The sequence below is a fragment of the Lissotriton helveticus genome, chromosome 9 (assembly GCF_964261635.1).
Source record: "Lissotriton helveticus chromosome 9, aLisHel1.1, whole genome shotgun sequence".
Classification (NCBI taxonomy): domain Eukaryota; kingdom Metazoa; phylum Chordata; class Amphibia; order Caudata; family Salamandridae; genus Lissotriton; species Lissotriton helveticus.
Genome location: NC_136070.1, coordinates 776,411,732 through 776,430,408, shown reverse-complemented (window position 1 = coordinate 776,430,408; position 18,677 = coordinate 776,411,732). Strand labels below are relative to the sequence as shown.

General features: G+C 45.2%; 1 protein-coding gene across 3 annotated transcripts in view; it reads left to right on the top strand.

Annotated features, from left to right (window-relative positions):
- EXOC3L2 (exocyst complex component 3 like 2) overlaps nucleotides 1-18,677 on the top strand; it is a 547,377-nt gene that overhangs the window by 446,108 nt on the left and 82,592 nt on the right. For all 3 annotated transcript variants that reach the window (XM_078660900.1, XM_078660901.1, XM_078660902.1), the window contains exons 8-9: nucleotides 14,819-14,954; nucleotides 16,588-16,710. In XM_078660900.1, the coding sequence (XP_078517026.1) occupies nucleotides 14,819-14,954; nucleotides 16,588-16,710 (259 nt within the window). The remainder of the gene's footprint in view (nucleotides 1-14,818; nucleotides 14,955-16,587; nucleotides 16,711-18,677) is intronic.

Genomic DNA, 18,677 nt, shown 5'->3' with positions numbered 1-18,677 from the left:
TGACCCTACTCCTCGTGAAGAAACTGCCCCAGAGGTAGCCAAGCCAGGCCTGGCAGAGCCTCTGATGTCAGTGGACCCTTCCAAGGTGGGACCCAGTCTGGAGCAGGTAACCTGCCCCTCTCTACCCTGCCTCAGTCAGCCCAGGGCTGCAGAGGTCAAGGAGGCCAGTGGACCCCAAAGGGCCCCCTGTCCAATAGAGCCACCCCATCAGCAGATTAGGGGCACCAAAGCTAGCAGCGCTAGCAAGGTGAAAACTTCAAAAACTCCTGAGGGATCTCCCTTACACTTAGTTAGGAACCTCCCGCAGATGGACACTGTTGGGCACAGCCAAACATGGGAACCAAAGGCCCCAAACCTGACCTGTCCCTCCAGTACGCCAGCAAAAGGGACCCAGCCTCCAGCTGTAGGCAGCCAGAGGTTGACCCTGAGAGCACAGTGCAACTCAGTCATGGAAAGAAAGGCACACATGGGGGATAGTGATTGGAGGAAGTTGAGCCCTACATTAGTGGAGCCTCACTTCAGTACTCCATCTCAACACCAGCCTTTTACTTTGCCAAAACACACCACAGGTACAGATTCCCTATGGTGGAGACCCTCTGATACCCCTAGGGTGAGGGATTGCTTAGTGGACCATAAGACAGGGGGTAACCATGCTAGTGCAGGTACTTCCTTATATGGCCACTTAGGCAATATAGGCTTACCTGGTCAAGGATAGCCTTATCTCCTTTTGTTTGGGGGGGGGGTTGTGTAGGTAGGTGGATACCTGACTATGGTTACCCCAGATTTTTTGCCTTGTGTTTAGCTGGTTTTCGACTTAGTTGGCCTGGGATCCTGCTAATCAGGGCCCCAGGCTATCTGCTCTCTCTGTAAAATGGACTCCATGTACCCTAGGTACATAACTAATTGGATATTGAGTCACCTTATCAGCCCCTGTATAGTGTACTATAGGTACCCAGGGCATAGGTGCACCCAAGGCCTACCAGGGGCTGCAGCATATCTTTTGCCACCCCTGGCTGGCCATCCAAACTGACACAAATGGCTGATCACTCAGCTGGGGCAAGGTTGTGTAATCACCCCTTGCTTAGGTATAGTATTCCTATATCTAACCTTATCTGGACACATATGCACCTATAAGTCACTCCTATGGCAGGCCTCAACAATCCTGATGGCAGAGTGCTTGGTTTTATGTGAGATCGTGCTCTAGCATGAGCTGAGCCTGTCTGCAGCTTTCGGAACCATGTCCTTATAGCTGTTCCAGGATATTGCCACACCATATACTCTTAAGTGCATTATGAACCTCGCGGTTAAATGCTATCTTTGGTTTGGCTTTATCAAAACATGTCGTGTAAGGTGTCATTCGCTTTGGAATACTACCCCCTCGCCAGTTCTGGCAACGGGGGTAGCATTCCACCCTTCTAGAGGGAGAAGACATGTTACTTTCCTTAAACCCGGTTAAAGTTAACCAGAGCCTCGGCATCACAAAATGGATGCTGCTGCCACAGACACAAGTCTGACCTCCTGCTGCTGGGAGCCCTGCCAGCGAGGGAGGCTTGGACAATAGGTTTACAGTCACAGGGAGGTGCTAGCACCACCCCAGACAGGAGATAGTGGATTGGGGCATGTAGGGCTGAACGGAAGGAGACACTGCCTGGGGCACACAAGGTGTCCCATGCATATGCCAGTTCAAACCGGTGCTGGGGCTCTCCAGCCCCAGCTCTGGCGTGAAACTGGACAAAGGGAAAGGGGTGTAACCACCCCCTTCCTGGGTCCCACCCATAGGAGGGACCTAGCAGGTAATCCAGCCCCTTGATTTGGAATAAAGGTAGGAGCTGTGTCCCAAGACTTTAGATAATCCTGACTGAAACTCTGATACGAAACTCTGGACCCTTCGACATCCTACTCAACGTAGAAGACTGAAGAATCTCCCTTGTGGTCAAGGAGTGACCACCCTGTGCAAGCAGGCATCATCAAGCGCTCAACGGTTTGCTTTGTTGTTGCTCCCGCCGGAGCTCGAATGACAGAGATCGACAAGAACCAGATTTCTAGACATCCAATAGCCCGATCCACAGCCATAGCAAAGCTGAGACCCGTGGAGGCGACGTGAGACGTGGGACCGGCCATCTTGGAAAGCCAGCGAAGTGCTTTCTGTGCAGCTCCTGAGGCACCCTCGAAGCTGTGCATTGGGGATTGAGAAGCCACATCCCCGAGCAGCTTTTGCACCGAAGATCACCTCTCCACACTCACCGAGTGCTGCGTGGGGCCCTTTTGCATTTTCCTGCTTGACGCGTCTGTCCGGTCACTTGCCCGTTGGCTAGTGGCCTCTGTGACGATGAACCTTCGAATTTTCAACACTTGTCTGGTTGCTCCAGACTGGCCCTTGCTCCCCTAAAAAGAAGCAGCCCATCAGACCTTGCTGGTCTGATCCAGAAGCCATCTTCGATTCCTGCTTGGGTTGCATTTCCCAAGGCCTGTTGACTCCGAATCGAGATCCTTTGTCAACAACAGTGGTCCATTGCAAACAGTAATTTAAGGAAACTCTGTGAAATATAGACACAATCGAAACTATATTTGGTAAGTAGACCAGCCCAGCCGGGCGTGGATCTAAAATGTATTGATATAAAATTCGTAAGACAATATTACAATATTACAAGGTGGGGCACAAGCCTGTGACCCACAGTCCACACTTACACAATTACGTACAAAAGACACATAAAGGGCTTTTTAGGCAAGAAGCAGTTGGTTTGTGACACTTCCAATACAATTTTGTCAAAATGTCACAGAAAAATAAACCATAACACCTTTACAGTCAAATTACAGTTTTTTGTAATAGTATAAGGCATTAAAAGAGTGTCGACGGCGTTTCGATTCGCTATTTTTAGATCATGCGAATCATCATCAGGACATGAATTTATGCCTAAGATAAGCCTTAATAGCCGCAGGACCGGGAATCGTCCACAGGTCGGTTGCGGCTGGGAGGGCAGGTTACTACCTTTTAATAAGGGAACGTAGGAACGGGAATCGTCCACAGATCGGAAGAGCAGGACAATACCTTTGATTAAAGGCGAAATGGGTAGAAATCTCGTGGCCTGTTTGGGATGATACCAATATAGCAGGGACGAGTCTCTATCAGTGAACGGCACGCTCTCGAGTCGAATCGAGATCTGACACCGCCAACAGCGAGAGCCTTTGTGGGACAGTCCATGCCCAGCGCCTGGTTGTCGTCGACACCTCCTGGTCCACGTGGCAGCGGAGACAAGCTTCATGACATCACCTGATCGTAACCCGACATCGCCTGGTTCCTTCCTGGTTCCTTCCTGGTCACTGGATAGTGACCCAGACTCTGTCCCCTCTGATTTCAGGTACTCTTCATCTTCGATCCACCCTTCATTCCAACCGGACTCTTCTCTCCTGGTCGCCTGCAGCATCTTTTCTCCAAGGCTCCATAGAACTCCACGACGAAACCCGACACACTTTGACACCTATGCACCCGCTTCCTGTAGGTGATGTAACGCGAGTACTGCGGTGCTCCTGTAGAGATTTACATCCCTAGTGTCCTAGTTTTAAGTGGTTAAGTTCTAGTCCAGTCGGAAGACTTCCAAATCTGCAACTTTCTAACTTTATGCACCCATTGACTTCTATAGGTGCACGCGTGTGCATTTAGACACTGCACCCGCATCCTGTGGGCCTCCTACGTCCTAACTGCTGTTAGTCCAGTGTAGCCCCAGCGATTCCCAAGGCCCTAGGCCTTACCATTGTTCATGACATGGTTCTTATACCACTATTTTAGTATATGGTTTTAAGGGCCACCAGGGCCTATCCATATTTGTGCAACTTTTGTATGTTATATTAAGTTACTTGTTATACGCTTGTGCTCCTGTGCTCATGAAGAGTTAAGGGGATCTATTTAGAAATAAATACATATATATTTTGAATATATAACCTGTGTAGTGTCCTTTCATTTGGTAGTAAAAGGTTTGCATATGGTAAAACAGCTGGCTTCACATGCCCTCTTGAGCTTAGCCTAAGACTGCTTTTGTCCATGCTACCACTAGGATAGTTGGTCTATAAGGTTGACTTTACAACCATCACCATAAGGGTTGTTTGGACTGGTGCAAGGTGCTCACTAGAATAGTGAACATCATATACCAGGCCAACTTCTCACACATAGTACTTGTAAGTAATACCCAGGGCCACTTGAATTAAGGGATAGTGTTGCCGGTGCATTTTTTCACATAATTAAGGATCTGCCTCGTAATCCATCATCTGCTACATAATCTGCAGATTTTAACAAAAACAGATTTTGTTTCTAGCTTAAACATTTCAAACGTTACTAAACACAGTGACACTTTGCAGCATAGTGGAAACCCCTTTGCAGATGTTGACTGGTCATCTTTCTGTTGCTTATTGCTTTGTTTAGCTGATAAACTGGTAATAATTAGAAGCAAACTATGCCCAGTGTTCACAAGCGAAAAAATGACATCATAATGTAAACAATACTGTCAGAAAAAGGGCCGCATCGAACCACATTATTTGCCTTTGCTTGACGCATAATTTAGTCAACCCTGCAACATAATTTAGCCTCCCCCTGCCACATCATTTCTGTGACCCTGGTAATATCACAGCTTACCCCATCATTTAACCAAGCTGAGTGCTGACCCTTGGAAAAATTAATGTCTAATTTTATCATTTAATGTTTTGTGCCTTTTGAACGACATTGATTTATCTTTTGTCATTTGCATTTGTTTAGTGGCCGAAGCTAATATTACAGGTCAGTGTGTGGGTTTTTTAGGTCAAGCCTGGGCAGTGCAAGCGTTGCTCTGCTTGGGGTGTGCATTTGCGAGAACAAAGCAGCAGGCACCGCGCGGTGCCTGACGCTTTGTGCAAGCAAATGCGGTGCATGCCCTTTTAACATTGCGGCGGGTGCAGCTTGAAGCTGCACCCACCGCAATGTTAAAGATTGAGGATGTGACTGCCACCCTGGCAGTCACATCCTAATTGCATTGGAGGGAACGCCGCAGCCCCTGCGGACGTTCCCTCCACCTCCGGGGACGCGGACGGACGCAGGTCCGTCCGCGATCCTAATCGGCCCCTTAGTTAGCACATTGAGCTCTATAAAGCATGTGTGACACTTCTACGTAGTTTTGGCTTTTCAGCTAAAATCAATTTCATACTGACATTTCTAAGGTACAAAGATAGCCAGTGGTGGCCGACATGAATCGATGGTGGCGGTGCAGTGCGGGGAGGCGTGACGAGGCGTAAATAAAAAATACAATTAAACATACCTACTTGACGCGTCCTCCCTCACCGCATTCTCCTCGTCGTGTCTCTCATCTGGCTGGAACACAAAACAGGAAGCATGCAGGCAGAGGCTCCCCTGAACCAATTATGACACTGCAATGCAATGTTGTGATTGGTCTGAGCGCCGTGGTTCGGCCCTCAGATGGGGCAGGGAGCCTGGGCATTACAGCCTGGGTGGAGAACATGCTAAGTGCGCATGAATGTTTGGCTGGCCTGAGAGGGCTGGCTAAACATTTATGCACACTTAGAGAGTGGGAACCACGGTAAACATTGTTTACAAAGATGTTTACACATCGCAGACCTTTAAAATGCTGTCATTACAAAGATCGTGTTGTGACATCGCATGTCATAACAACTCAAGCCGTTACAACGACTTGCTGTAGGAGGCAGAAGGTGTTGGATTTTAAATCCAACACCTTCCCTACTGCTGCACAGACTGGAGCTGGAATAGTAAATGATACTATTTCAACAACCAGCCCCCCCCCCCACAGCCAGTCGTTGTAATGACTGTGTTGTAATGGGCTACGATGTTACAACGCGGTTGTTGTAATGACCGCGTTGTAATGGCATGCGTTCTAAACGCATGCGGTATAGCGTGGCCTATTCGAAAACCACTACTCCCATCCCCTGCCCTGTCAGCAGAGCAGCCCCACGCCGCCTGGCAAAGCTGCCATGGACGTAATAGGAAAAAATAAAATGATAATAACTTTTTGTTATTATCATTTTATTTTTCCTTACACTGCTGAGAAACATTGGGGCGGCTCTCCTCCGCCTTAGCGAAGGAGCCGCCACCGAATACACCTCTGCCAGTTCATCTCGTTCTGTCAATTGAGTTTCTACAATTTCAGCACTTAACCCTAAATAACCCTAGTAACACACTTTAATCTTGAATTGCAGAATCACCCTTATTATTATTACACCACAGAACCTCAAATGTCTCCATAAATGCACCTCAATTCTAAACTGTAGCATCTCTAACATTTCTCCATCACTTTATGTAACTTTTATTTCTTAAATCCCTGGACCACTACAGTTCTGCCAATGCACAGCAGTCTTCAAGATATCATTAAACAGGACTTCACTGTACATCTACATCAATGTGCATTGTGCTGTCTGCTGTTCCAAAACGGAATGCTTTCCAATTCTGACCATAAGCCCCTGTGTCCAGGTCACATCCTATTGGAGCTCTCTGAAAAACTTGACCAACAGGTTGTGTGATTCACAGAAGAAAACTCTTTCTTTGTGGTTGCATTGGTTTGGTAGTAGCACTAGAATGTATTTGCAAACAAGTGCTTAATTTTTATTCCAGAAAACGTTAATGGAATGTCTGGAAACTTGCAACTTGTTGACCAGAATCCTGGGGAATTGTGCTTTTGCATGCGCTGCATGGCCCGAATTTCTTAATGAAGTTTTGGAAGAGGAATCCCTCAAATCCTCCTAGGAAGCACAGAATTGCTCGGTCATTCCGTATTCTTGCTCATGTGAGGGATATTTTTTGTCCTGGATACGCCCCTGTATTACAACAAACATTTTCTGTAGCACGCAGAAATGCACACATTGCAAAACACCTATGGCTTGCCTTCACAAGTTAAAAACTGTTCCAGTTTGCAGCTGTGGGCCACTTTCTTGGCTATCTGATTCACTAAAGAGGACAACTTTTCATTTTGTAAGAGGGGCTGTTGTCTGTATCAGTCTAACACTGTTTGTATTGCACACACCATAACACTGGTAGGAATCACGCATGGGGTTTTCTGCACTCCAAGCAGCATATTTTTACCTGTTTTCATGCTCTCCTTACACCGACAAAAAAGGTTATTTTCTCATCCTTTTTTAGGTCGAACCTATAGTCAGCGAGCATGCGCTGCTCTGCGAGGAATGCTGTAGTCCGTCTGTGGGGTTTGGCCGCCCACACCGCTTTTCATTAGTTCCTTCCTGTGCCTTTCCAACTGCGTTGGATTTGTGTGGTGAATTGGTGCCATTTGTCCCTCTTTTGGGTGTATTTGCCACACCCATGAGCTGGTCCTGTTACTTGGGTCATTTTGCTTCAGGGCATTTCATACTTGAGGCACACTTGTTTAACTTTTGCCAGGAAGGCCATGGTGTTAAATGCGCAGAGGGAGAGCCTGCGTGAAGGAAAACACCTGCCAGCAGATAAACAAGCTCTTCGGTGGCCTCTACACCATCCTCCCCCTTTTCATCTCTCCTCTCCCTGCGTGCTGTGTATCCCACCACCGCAGGCAGTTGCTTGCATTTAGCAATACTGTAAACGCTTAACGCCCCCCCACAAGGCATTTTCAATCCACACAACTGATAGAGCGCGCAGGTCACCGACTATAATTTTACCATACGCACATTTTGGACCCATAAATTCAATTTACCATATTTATTAATCGGGTAACCTACACTCTACTACCAGTAACCCTAGTTCATTTCCTACCTATTTCCGATGTACCTGACTTACCAATCCGTGTCACAGGTACCTATGATCACAATGGATCAGGGAGCTAGCTGAAAAAGATAAGCAGTCACCAAAATACAATAACATTTATAATATTTGCACTCTTTATAATAACCACAGACTCAGGAAGTGTTGAAAACCTTTATCTAGTTCTCGTCAATGTCAGAAAGCAAAAGATTTACAGTAAACAAACTATCGATAACCAGAATCATAAAAATCGTGTAACCATGCAGAAAATAGATTATGCCAACCATTTAGAAGTTTAAAGGGAAGGTAAGAACAGGGAACATGCTAGTATGAATTTTCAGAATTTTGACTTGGTATAGTGTGGCTAAAGGACAGGAAAAATAAGGAACATGCTAGAACGTCACAGTTTGAGTACCCCTAAAAGGTGGGTAAGGAAAAAGAACTTTAATTTGTACTAAGGAATTTGAAGTTACCACGTAGCTATAGGGAAGGTAAAAAAATGGAACACGCTAATGAAACTGTATGTCACTATTTACTTAAAGGATGGGAAAAAATGGAACATGCTAATAAACTACAAAACGTATGACTTTATTATTGATCAGGATAGGAAGGGTAAGAAAAGGAACAATGTGAAATTGAGACTTTAGCTATTTCAAGATGGGCAAGAAAAGGACGCAAATGTGTTTCCCTCACAGATTTATATTTACCTAGAATGGTGCGGAGACCAACCCTGACCACGGGTCAGTTAAGGACAGTAGGAACCCCAAGGAATGCAGTCGCCAGTAGGCCAGCAGGTGCAGAATGGAAACCCAGGACAGGAAAACCAGATTAGGATCAGGACAGGACTACCAAAGTTGAGACCAGCAGCCGCAGTTCAGTTGCAACGCCTGCGCTACACCCTCTCTACAGCTATCAGCCAAAACCCCGATTGGGTTCTCGAATTCCCCAGCAAAGTGCTTAGCCAGCACTTAAGGTTCTCAAAACCCCGAATGGGTCGGTGAGTTTGTCTGACAGAGTGCTCCGCAACACCTCTGTTTCTCAATCAGCTATTGAGTGCGTTGGGTCAGTGACAGGTCAGCTATTCGGACAAGTCGGACAAATTCTCTAACTAACCTAGGCTAGTTATACCGTTTTCAGGTCAGTGTTCCACCCCCCAAATGTTGCAAATGTAAGGATCCCCAATTTCGATACGACAAAAGAAAGGACAGGTCTTCACATCATCTAGGATTTGACTTTCTCTAGCTCATAATTTGCATCTTCCGAGACCGCCCCTTGAATTTCGGGTTCCCATGACATGTTCCTTACACATAACAATGGTGAATTTAACATTTTATACATTGTAATACATTTAGTACAATTCGACTTCTTCGACTAGGTGAAGGTGCCTCTTCCCAGGCGCATTTTGGCTTGTACTTCTGTGTTGGCTCGTGTTCAATGTCACAGAGTTCATCCTCTGGCTGTAGATTGTCATGCGCGGAAAGGATTTTCAAAATGGAGTATTCCTGTCCCTCATGCCCAAGGATTACGGATACATGAAAAGTAAATAGAAACAGTTTTAGAACACAGAATAAATGAATGCACTGTATACCATGAATCCCTACATTACTCCCATTATTTCATAATAACTATAGCCTTAATGGTTAATGCAGAACAAACAGCATAGCACAAGCATCGCTGCAAGCTTCCGGCATGTGAGAACACAAAGCAGCCATTTTAGCTCTAATGCGCAAGTGCAAAGGGTTTCCCACCAGAACTGCAAGTATGTCACATCACATGGGTATGACCGACGAATGCGCAGAAGAAATTCCCGCGTAGCAGCTGCCATCTTAGTAGCAAGTGTATTACTATTAGAAAACACATAGGCAAGCTTCACTGGGACACCCAAAATGTCAGAATAAAGGGGAAAATTAGTAAGACAAACAAGTTGATTAATTTATTAGGGTTATTTGAGGTTCATGATTACAAGCAAGCCGCTTTACGTGCGAATCCTTGCTCCATCACAACCCACCCCCCTCCTTCTAATGGTAGCAACCCGTTTATGTTCATGTTCATTGTTTTAGTTGCCAGGCCTATTTTTGATCCCAATCCAACCCTGCTCTGTAGGGTCTAGACTGTCCATCCTTATATTTTACAAGGGCTTTAATGTATCCCAATGTTAGTTTACTAGAGGTCTACATTTGCGGCAGCATCATAACCTTTTTATTTTCTTCACTTTAATGACCCATTATAATCTCTGCATGTGTTTTTAGGTCTCGCCTGTCGATGCGCATGCGCATCGAGCAAGCGAGACTATAGGGGCTCATCCAGACTTTATCTAACTTGCAAGGAATCGTGGCGATTCCTTGCAGTGCCCGTGACTTTTAAGCTCAATGCGCATGTGCATTGAGCTTAAAAGCGCGTGCACAGCCGCCCGCATTCCTCCGACACCTTTTGAAGTGAAGCTTAGCTTCACTTCAAAGGGCCGGCTTCTTCACACCCACATGCCGCTCTGCCCCGCTCCGCCCCCTCCCCTGAGTCATCCTGCCTGCCCAGACTTCTCCTCCCCCCCTCCGACATTCCCCCCGCCCCCTCCCGCCACGCAATGCCGAGCTTGTTTTCTTTCTACCCCTTTCCCTAGTCTTTCTCTCGCTTTCCTTGTCTCACGCATCTCTCTCAATGTGTACCTCGTTACATCTATCCATGTCTCTCCCGCTCTCTTCCCATTTGTTCATATGTTGTCATCTGCCAATCTTTCTCCCTACCTCTTCATTCGTTTTCCGTACATTTAGCCCTCAAACCAAATTCCTGTCTACTCGTGCCACCTGCTTTTTATCTGTCAACCTCTCGCCCCACCTCTAGCTCGCTTTCTTCTTCTGTTTACCCCCTCCGTCCCCGTCTCTCTCCATCCGTCAACCCTCCCTCACCCGACCCTCCCTGCCCTCTCTATCCCTTCCGTGGCTTCCTTTCGCAGTTAATGATTGCGGTATTTTCCGCACCTTGGTTAGCCTCTGCTCCTGCTGTGTCTCTTACTGTGTGGATGCAGCTGTAATTATTCTCCAGGTTCACATCCCTCGAGACCTCTGGGTAAAAGTGCTGCCTATAAATAAATATTCGATGTCTCTGCAGCCCCTCTCCTTCCCGCTATACGCTTTGCAGGTTTCTCGCCGTCTCTCCGGATCTCTTTATCACATTCCGGTCCCTCTCCATATTGCTGCGTATTTTGTCCCTTCTGCCTTGCTCTGTCTTTTGTTCACCTTCTTCTCTCTTTTTGTTGGCTCTCTTGTTCAAAGTGGTTGTCTTGGGACGCTTTCTCAACTTCTACCTACCCACATTATGTCACGCTGTTCACACCCAGCTCCACAGTGCAATCAGTGAATGTCTGCAACCTACATTAGTTGAAGTTCGCTTGTAACGAATGTAAGTTTGTTCGTTGTAGGCACCGAGGCATAACGTGCTTTCTAAAGCAAACCGTTCGGCAGTTGTTGCATGAAATGAGCAGCAGCACATGCCATTGGTTACAATGTTAAATGCTTACTAGAGTAAGCATCGGTACTTGCCGGTAGTATGCCGGTACGGTCCCATCAAATGCATTGTTGCAGTGCTGAGAGATGCAGGTATTCTCCCTTGCAAGTTAAAAGAAATGCAGAAGTACCGGACAGTACCTGTCCATTTAAAGCACTTACATTAGTAGTTTGAAACATCCAAACTGATTCATTCGGTTTCCGGGTAGCTACAACAACATGCATTTGCAATGCAATAGGTCTCGCAGTTGTTAGACTTTGAGCCATTGGCATTGTAAATGGCAATGTCTTTTATCTATGTGTTGGTTTTTAAAACGTTAAATAACACATAAATAAAAGGCAGTGCCATTTACAATGCCAATGGCTCAAACTCTAACGACTGCGAGACCTATTGCATTGCAAATGCTTGTTTTTCTTTGAACTGAAGCTGATTTCCGTGAAAGGTGAAATGCGTTTGTTATTTGAAAAATCTCTAACATTGCTGAAGCTGTCGCTGTGCTCAACTCTGCGTGCTTCAAATCTTCCTGCTTCATTTCAAGGTTCTTTTGATTTTTGGAAGATGATTCTGCAGCTTGCCTTTCTAGATGGTTTACTGACATGGGAAGGCTTTATCGCCTGATTATTGTCTCCCCGACTGTTTTTTTTCATTCTCTACCCTCAAAATATATATAAAACTGCTCCAGTTATCTCGATTATACACAAACCAGTAAATACTCCGGTTCCTAACAAACTCGACAGAAACCATCATTTTTATTGTGGAAATGGGGCGGCAACACTTTCAAAATTACTTTGGGTGTCGGAGAATGGATTTCTTTTTTAAATTGGAAAAAGTGAAAAACAAGTTTGCAAGTGCAAAAACACATTTGATAGCTATTTAGACAAGTGTAGCTGTTCCCCAATTACGTTTACATGTTTGTAAATACCTGCAAATGTGGATATACTTGCAAAGCCATAATTATCAGAGCACTATAGATCTATTTAGTGCACTCAGCGTCAGCACAACACCATCTCAGCATAGCACCATCTCATCATCAGCAAAGCATCTTCTCATCAGTGCACTAACACCAGTGCAGCACCAACTCAGCACCAGCGCATCACCACCTCAACATCAGCACAGCACCATCTCAGCATCAGGACAGCACCACCTCCGCATAAGTGCACCGCCACCAGGGCAACCTCACCTCACCAGCAAATCAGCACCAACGCAACACCACTTCCGCATCAGCACAGTACTTCCTCCACATCTGCACATCCCCAACTCAGTATCCCAGCCCCACCTGAGCACCAACGCAGCCCCACAGGATGACTCTGCACCACCACAGCATGACTAAGCACCACCTCAGCATCAGAACAGCTCCATTCCTTCCTCAGCACCAGCGCTGCACCACCTCAACATCAGCACAGAACCACCTCAACATCAGCACAGCACCACCTACACATCAGTGCACCACCACCAGCTCAGCCCCACCTCAGCATTAGCGCAGCTCCATGTAATCAGCAACTCAGCACAACTCAGCACAACGCAGCACCACTTCAGCATCAGCGCAGCATCAGCACCACTTGAGCACCAGCTCAGCACCATCTAGGAACCACCTCACCAGCACAAACTCAACATGACTCCGCCCCACCACATCATTATTCAGCACACCTCACCATCAGCACAGCACCACCTCAGCACAGCACCATGTCAGTACAGCACTACCTCCTCGTTAGTGCACCCCCTAAGCACCCCCTCAAGATGAGCACAGCACCATCTCAGCATCAGCACAGCACCATCTCAGCATCAGCACAGTAACACCGCCGCATTAGTCCACCATCACCAGCGCAGCACCACCTCAGCACCAGCACAGCCCCACCTCAGCAGTAGTTCAGCACCAATGCAGCACCACCTCCGCATCAGTGCAGCACCACCTCAGCATCACTCAGCACCTTCTAAGCCCCAGCTCTGCATCACCTGATCACCACCTCAGCTTGACTGAGCAGCACAGTATAAGTCTGTATCACCTCAGTATCACTCACCATCACCTCCGCACCAGCACACCACCTCAGCATCACTCAGCACCACCTGAGTATCATTCAGGGCCACCTGAGTACCAGCTCTGCATCACCCGAGCATCACCTCAGCTTGACTGCGCAGCACAGAATAACTCTGCTTCACCTCAGTATCACTCAGCATCACCTCAGTATCACTCAGCATCACCTTCGCACCATCACACCACCACCTCAGTCTGCCTTCAGAAACTGGCATCTGTTGCTTCTCCCCAGTGTCCATCTGCTGCTTGTGTTGTAATTCAGGTACTATATCCCAACCTCCACCCTCCTGTTGTTTATGTCCCCCCCATACCAAAAACACTACAGCAAACCAGCATTAGAACAGGCAGGAAGAAACTGCCAGCATTGCAGGGACATAAAGAAAACGAGAAGATATTTGTTATGTTAATTTGTTTTTTAATTAGGTCGTTCAGTTGTACATAATGTCTTCTTGGTTATATATAAGGTACCGAACTATAAATACCTTTAAATGAAATATACATAGTATTCAAAATATATCAGCAGTTTGGACAGCACAAATGAAGCAACGTTTTGTAGTTCAAAAGTATGATGGAAACAAAGATTTTAGAAGGAGCAAAACAAATCAAGGCACTTTACCTGGTGATGTGTGAATGCTAAATATTTGTGAAACCGATTTTCACACATTATTGCTTGTGTTCTGCATAGTTTAATGTGTAAAACTGTCTGTGAGGATTTAGTGGCCATTTCAATGAAAAAGGTGCTGTCTATAAATGGTAGTGTGCTACCACACCATACTTAAGCAATATGTGTGGGACAATGTACTCCAAAATGCACCAGCGGCTATATACGACACCAGTGCCAGTCTCCTGGTGCATGGGCTTGGCTGGTTTCCTACACTTTGATTTTTCACAATCTCTATGTCCTCAGTGATGTAACATTAATGGCAGTACCCTCACTCCGAAAATTGTTCCAGCACTACTGTCTATCACAAGCCAGATTTTGCTTCTTTTCTGATGGCGAGCTGCAGGTATTGGTAATAGTCCCTTTCTTAGTTAGGTGTCTGGTGTATAAGGGATGAGACTTAAGGTCTTTTCCAATATCTAGGTTAGTAGACATGCTCAAGTGTGTGGGAGGGGGTATGTATGTGTGTGTAGGGCGGGGGACGCATGAGAGAGAGGGTTTGTGTGTGTGTTTGTGGTGTCTTTGTGGAAAGATGAGGGAGAAAGAGAGAGAGGGAGAGAGAGAGAGAGAGAGAGAGAGAATCTTGGTGGAGAATGGGCTATAACCTTCATTGTGGCTTGCCTAGATTTAAGTGTGGATAACAGCCAGAATTTCTGATTGGTCTATTTCTGTGTTCCACATTCTTGGCAGATAAGTGATTTGAGTCATGGGGTAGATACTGATTTGCTCTGAATTACATACTTTTGGGAAAGTGGAGAAGCCGAGATTAATTAAGTACCTAGACTACACCTCTGTTTCCCTAGCATCATGATGACCTCTGCTGTGGACGAATATCCTTTTAAAAATGCATTTATCCATCAAAATATTCCATGACTGATCATTTATCTCTTTTTGAATGCAGGGAGTATGTAGAACGACTAGTGCAGTTTGACCCTGAAGAGAACGAGGAGGTCGGTAAACGGGCTGCCGCTGCCCTGGATGCTGTGACTAATCGGTGCAACAGAGTCCTGGCAGATCTCCTCTTTGAGGACCTCAAGGTTGGAGGAGGGGGTTGACACAGTAAACAGCACTGGTGCCTTTCTTTCTCTTTGTGGCTTCTAACTCAACTTGCTCTCACGCAATTCACCAAATAGTTAATTAGGGTGTAGAGGTGCTCTTCATCAGCTTCACTCTTTGAGAGGGGGCTTTGAAATGAGGATTACATTAGCACCTATATGTGCAGTGTAGTAATTTCGTTTTTTTGCTCTTCTATATATGTTCATTAAGATTCTACTTGGATTTCTGTCGAGCTGGTTGATGATAAATGTCTGCAAATAGTAGCTGGAGCCTCACCAATTGTGGCCTAGTAAAGGCGCACTTTTTCAGCTATAGTCTCAGGCTGCACTTCTAACTGGGATCTATTTTTATGACTTAAAAAGTTAAAGTAGTCCTTCTTCACTTTCTCCTTGAGTTAGGCGTGGAGCCTCAATCCTCCCTACCTACCACCTCCACTCAGCAATATTACTTTCTGGGGAGTAATTGTGGCATTCCCAGAATCTCCCTCACTCTGATATTATTTCTTCTGTATGTCTCTACCTGAACTTTCTAATTAGTGGACATGCCCTTGACTTTCAGCAGCCCTCGACGACAAATAGCTCACAACATACAGCACTGTTTTTATCATTTACTTATTGACACTAATTATATGGATAGCCTTGGGTTAGTGGTGTGTATTCTATTTACAATGGCTATTTTGATCACGTCTAGTTATCTGATTCTAAACATGGTTGCACATATTGTCTTTCAGAGTATGTGTCTATCTGAATTGTCCCAGCTGAGGTGTGAAAATGGTATGCAAAGTTACAATGTACTTACTGTACAGTAAGGGTGTGCAGGTGTACAAATAAGCCTTTTCGTAAACCCACTGGTTCACTTCATCTGTTTCTGTCCTCCTTACCATAGACTGAAGAGACTGTGGTCCACAAAGCAAGGTGGGTGCTGATGGTGAGGGAAATACAACAGGGAGGTTACCAGATAACAGCAGTTTAAAAGTCACAGCAGTCCACAATAGCTTAGCAAAGAGTAGCGGTAACGGAAAGGTCTTAGCTGATGTGGTGACTCTGAGAGAGGGCTCCTCGCTTATGTCAAGGGAACAGATAATCTCATGACTTATTTTAGCATTTCAATTTTAAGCACTCTGTAGTTAGCTTCTATTTTTATAGAAAGGTATTTTATGAAGTTCTTTGCATTGTTGTCCTGCATGTGTTTTTCTTTGTTAGCAATGATTATGTTATCTAATATATGTTTGTGAAATTCAAGTTTCGATTAAACGTTTGTAATGTTGATGTCGCTATCGTGATGGATCTGAATTAGAAATGTTAAGCTCAAAGAGTACTTACTCCTTTAAGAGCACTGACACAAATCATAATGTGGAGATGCTGGTGAGGCTGGAGTAGCCCTCCTCCATGGACCGGATAAATGCCCTCCCAAATACCCACCTCCACCCAGAAGGAGAGGAAGTCCATTTTACCTGTTAGCCTACCTTCTAGCCATACTTTACTTAAAATGTGTTTGGGAGTAGTTGTTTGCCCAACATTTGCTCTCATTATTATTGTTCACTCCGCAGCTCCCTGTACTAGTCCTGCTCTAACATTAGCTCCTTCCTTCAGCTTGCTCTTTTGCTTTTTTCAGCCGTACTTTCAGAAGCTGATGAGAAAGAAATGGCTCAGCAACTCAGATGCATTCAACAGCATCCTATCCATCCTCACAGAGTACTCAAATAAATTGCGCCGAATGAGTGGACAACCATACCAGGTAAAGCTAACTATGTACGCTAAGTGACATAATACAGTGCTGAAAAAGGTCTTATCCAGTTTAATTTCAGAAAGGTGGAGAAAATGCATGATAAATGCTGATAATGTGTTATTTAGCAGAGGAGATGGAAATTAACCTCAAAATATTAAACGAATGTGGAGGATTACTTATGAATGCAAATGCACATCAGTCATCGACACCACAGGTAAAGTTGGGCTGCACTAGTATAAATTGACAGTGGTGCTAGCAGACAGATAACTTATACAGAACAGGCAAAAGCAATAGGTCTTATCATTGTTACCCATTGGCTTGGACAATGTTATTTAACCACACATCACAGTATCCCCAAAGCTGTGCAGCATGCCTAAAGTTTAAAAGAAAAAGTCTTTGATGTAGCCGTGTGCATCATTTTCTAGGTGTGCGCATGACTCATGAAAATATCTACAAAATAACACATTTTTCTTTTTAGTTAGAGATTTGAGTTGGAGCTGTAACTAATAAGAAAAGAACATTGTGCAAATGCATTTCTTTTAAAAGTGAGCAGGGCCCTAGGGAATAAATGGAAACAATGGGGTTGGGTGGGAATGGGGGTGGGTCTGGAGCAATGCAGGGCTACGGAGAAACAACATGGTGGAAGATATTGGGGACAATTTCAAAAGCAACATGGAGAGGGTGGGGAATGGGCACATAAGGAACACTGAGTGGGTGGAAGGTACAGGTAAAGAACACACTTCAGAGAAGTAACACAGAGGATGCAGGAGAGGGAAGGCAGTGGGGAGAAGCACATGGGCAAATGCAACCGAGTGGGGGTAAGGCAACCAAGCAGCACATGGGAAGAGTAGAACATGAGGGAGAGAGCTTGAAAACACTTGCACCGTCATGGTGCGCTCAATACAAAAGAAAAGGATAGTACTTGAAAAGCAAGCAATAGAAGCAGAGATGTCAGCCAATCAAAGCAATGGTAAAGAGGCAATGTTTCATGGGAGGGACAAATGATTGATAAACTGGTAAATGAATAGGAAGTAACTAAATGAGAGTGGCAAGGAAAGCCAACCAATAGTAAGCAATTAGCAAGATTCAAGCCCCTCTATGTTTTTGATGAGCCCACAGTACTTCACAACAGACAGCATGCGCTATTAGGCTTGACCTAAAAAGGAATTCAAGGTCTGACTTACAATATGAGAAGAGCTGTGTCAGGTAGCAGGAGGAAGGATGAGCTTCACAGAGGATGTTGACAAAGAACACCCAATAAGGAGAAGAACCAAATCAGACACACTGGAGGAAAACTGTAGTAGGAGAAGGAAGTAGAGTTAAGGAAAACAAATTGAGTGGAACTTGTGTAAACAAATAGACAAGGGGCAGGGCAGGCAAAAGAGACATTATGGCGAAGGGAAGAAACTTGCAATGGACAAAGGAAAGAGAGTCAAGCATGAAATATTAATAGAGGTGCTGTAAATAAATAAAAAGACGGATTAGAAAAGAGGCAGTCAATTGGAGGAGAATAAGTTCAAGAAAGAGAGGATAGTTGTGTTGGTTAAAAGGAGGAGAGTTATCACAGAGAAAGCAAGGATAACTATGGTAGCTAAAGTGTGGTGCGATGTTCTTGGTAGAAAAGGCATGGCAAACTTGGGTAGCCGAAGTGAGACACGCTGGTCTAGGTAGAAAGGTCTTGAAGACAGAGGAAGAGAGTTGTTTAGACAAGTCAAGAATTATGGCAAAGAATGAAAGTAGAGCAATGAGACACACACCAGACAGAGAGACAGGCGGTGGCAAATGAAAGAAAGGAAATTTCTTCAGACAAACGAATGTATGAAAAGAAGCATGGGGAATAACGCTGAAAGAGAACATTTCTAATGCACTGGGGCATGTATACCGGCAACCCAGATTGGCAGTAAAGTTGAGGAGTGCTCTTGGGCTCAGACATGAAATGATAAGTTGTGCAAAAAAAACCCCAACACTTTTAAAAA